The sequence below is a fragment of the Chinchilla lanigera genome, unplaced genomic scaffold, assembly GCF_000276665.1.
Source record: "Chinchilla lanigera isolate Chin_1 unplaced genomic scaffold, ChiLan1.0 scaffold00114, whole genome shotgun sequence".
Lineage (NCBI taxonomy): Eukaryota > Metazoa > Chordata > Mammalia > Rodentia > Chinchillidae > Chinchilla > Chinchilla lanigera.
Genome location: NW_004955515.1, coordinates 3,737,177 through 3,738,035, shown reverse-complemented (window position 1 = coordinate 3,738,035; position 859 = coordinate 3,737,177). Strand labels below are relative to the sequence as shown.

Here is an 859-nt window from a genome sequence, read left to right as displayed (position 1 = left end):
GAGCCCTTGTGGGCTTAAACACGTTTATGGCCTTGAGAAGCTTGAGGGGGAGGCCCCACCTGCGCCTCACCCTAATCTTTGTGATGTGCGTGTCCAGGTCCTGCAGAGCACATGGGCTGGAGAAGGAAAATTTCTGAACGGGGCTTACACAAGTTTCCCGAGCCCTAGAGGATGCTGGCCTTCTGGTCTCCATGTGGGTTTCTGAGGTGAAAAAGACGCCATTGACAGCGAGCCAGGACCGGCGCACTCTCAGCGGGATCAGGCCCTTGTGGATCTGCCCCATCTTCACATCCAAATGCACTTTCAGTATGCCTGCTATGTGCTCCATGTCTGTTCCTCTTGGTGAATAATTTCTGCTCTGTCTGTCTGTGGGCCTCATCAGGCTTCTCTCTGACTCCTCAGAGGTCACCCCTTGAACCTTCTTGGGGGAGCTTCCTAAGGCCCTGGGGAGATCTTCCGGGACTTTGCCTAGAATATGCCCAAGATTCCTGTCCAAGTCCTGCCTTAGCTGGAACCTCACCTTCTGCACATCCTTGCTGCTCTCAGATGTAGACACGGACAAATGTGAGGGCCCGGCTTTGTTCTTTGCCTGACATGAGCCAGCCGAGTCACACTGAGGCTGTGTCAGTTCTGCAGTCTCCTGGATCCTGCCGAGCAGGTCCCACTGATGTTCAGTGATCCACTTTTGAATGTGCTGCTCCAGTTTTCTCCAGAGCTCAGGGCTGATTGAAAACCTCTCAGGAAGGGTGGCAGCGGCACACTCGTCCTGGTGAGGGCTGGGAGTGGAGTAGCTGTCGGCCTCCTGAGAGCTTTGGACTGCTGAGGGCATAGCACATGCCCACTCTAGTTGTTTCTTGGA

General features: G+C 54.7%; 1 protein-coding gene across 1 annotated transcript; it reads right to left on the bottom strand.

The window, feature by feature from the left end:
- On the bottom strand, window positions 1-853 carry LOC106147071 (spermatogenesis-associated protein 31A6-like; the record flags this gene model as incomplete). Its single annotated transcript, XM_013506863.1, is given in 1 exon segment — window positions 1-853. A coding segment is annotated over 1 exon segment (829 nt), but the record flags the coding sequence as incomplete, so codon positions are not given.
- Window positions 854-859: the final 6 nt, after the last annotated feature.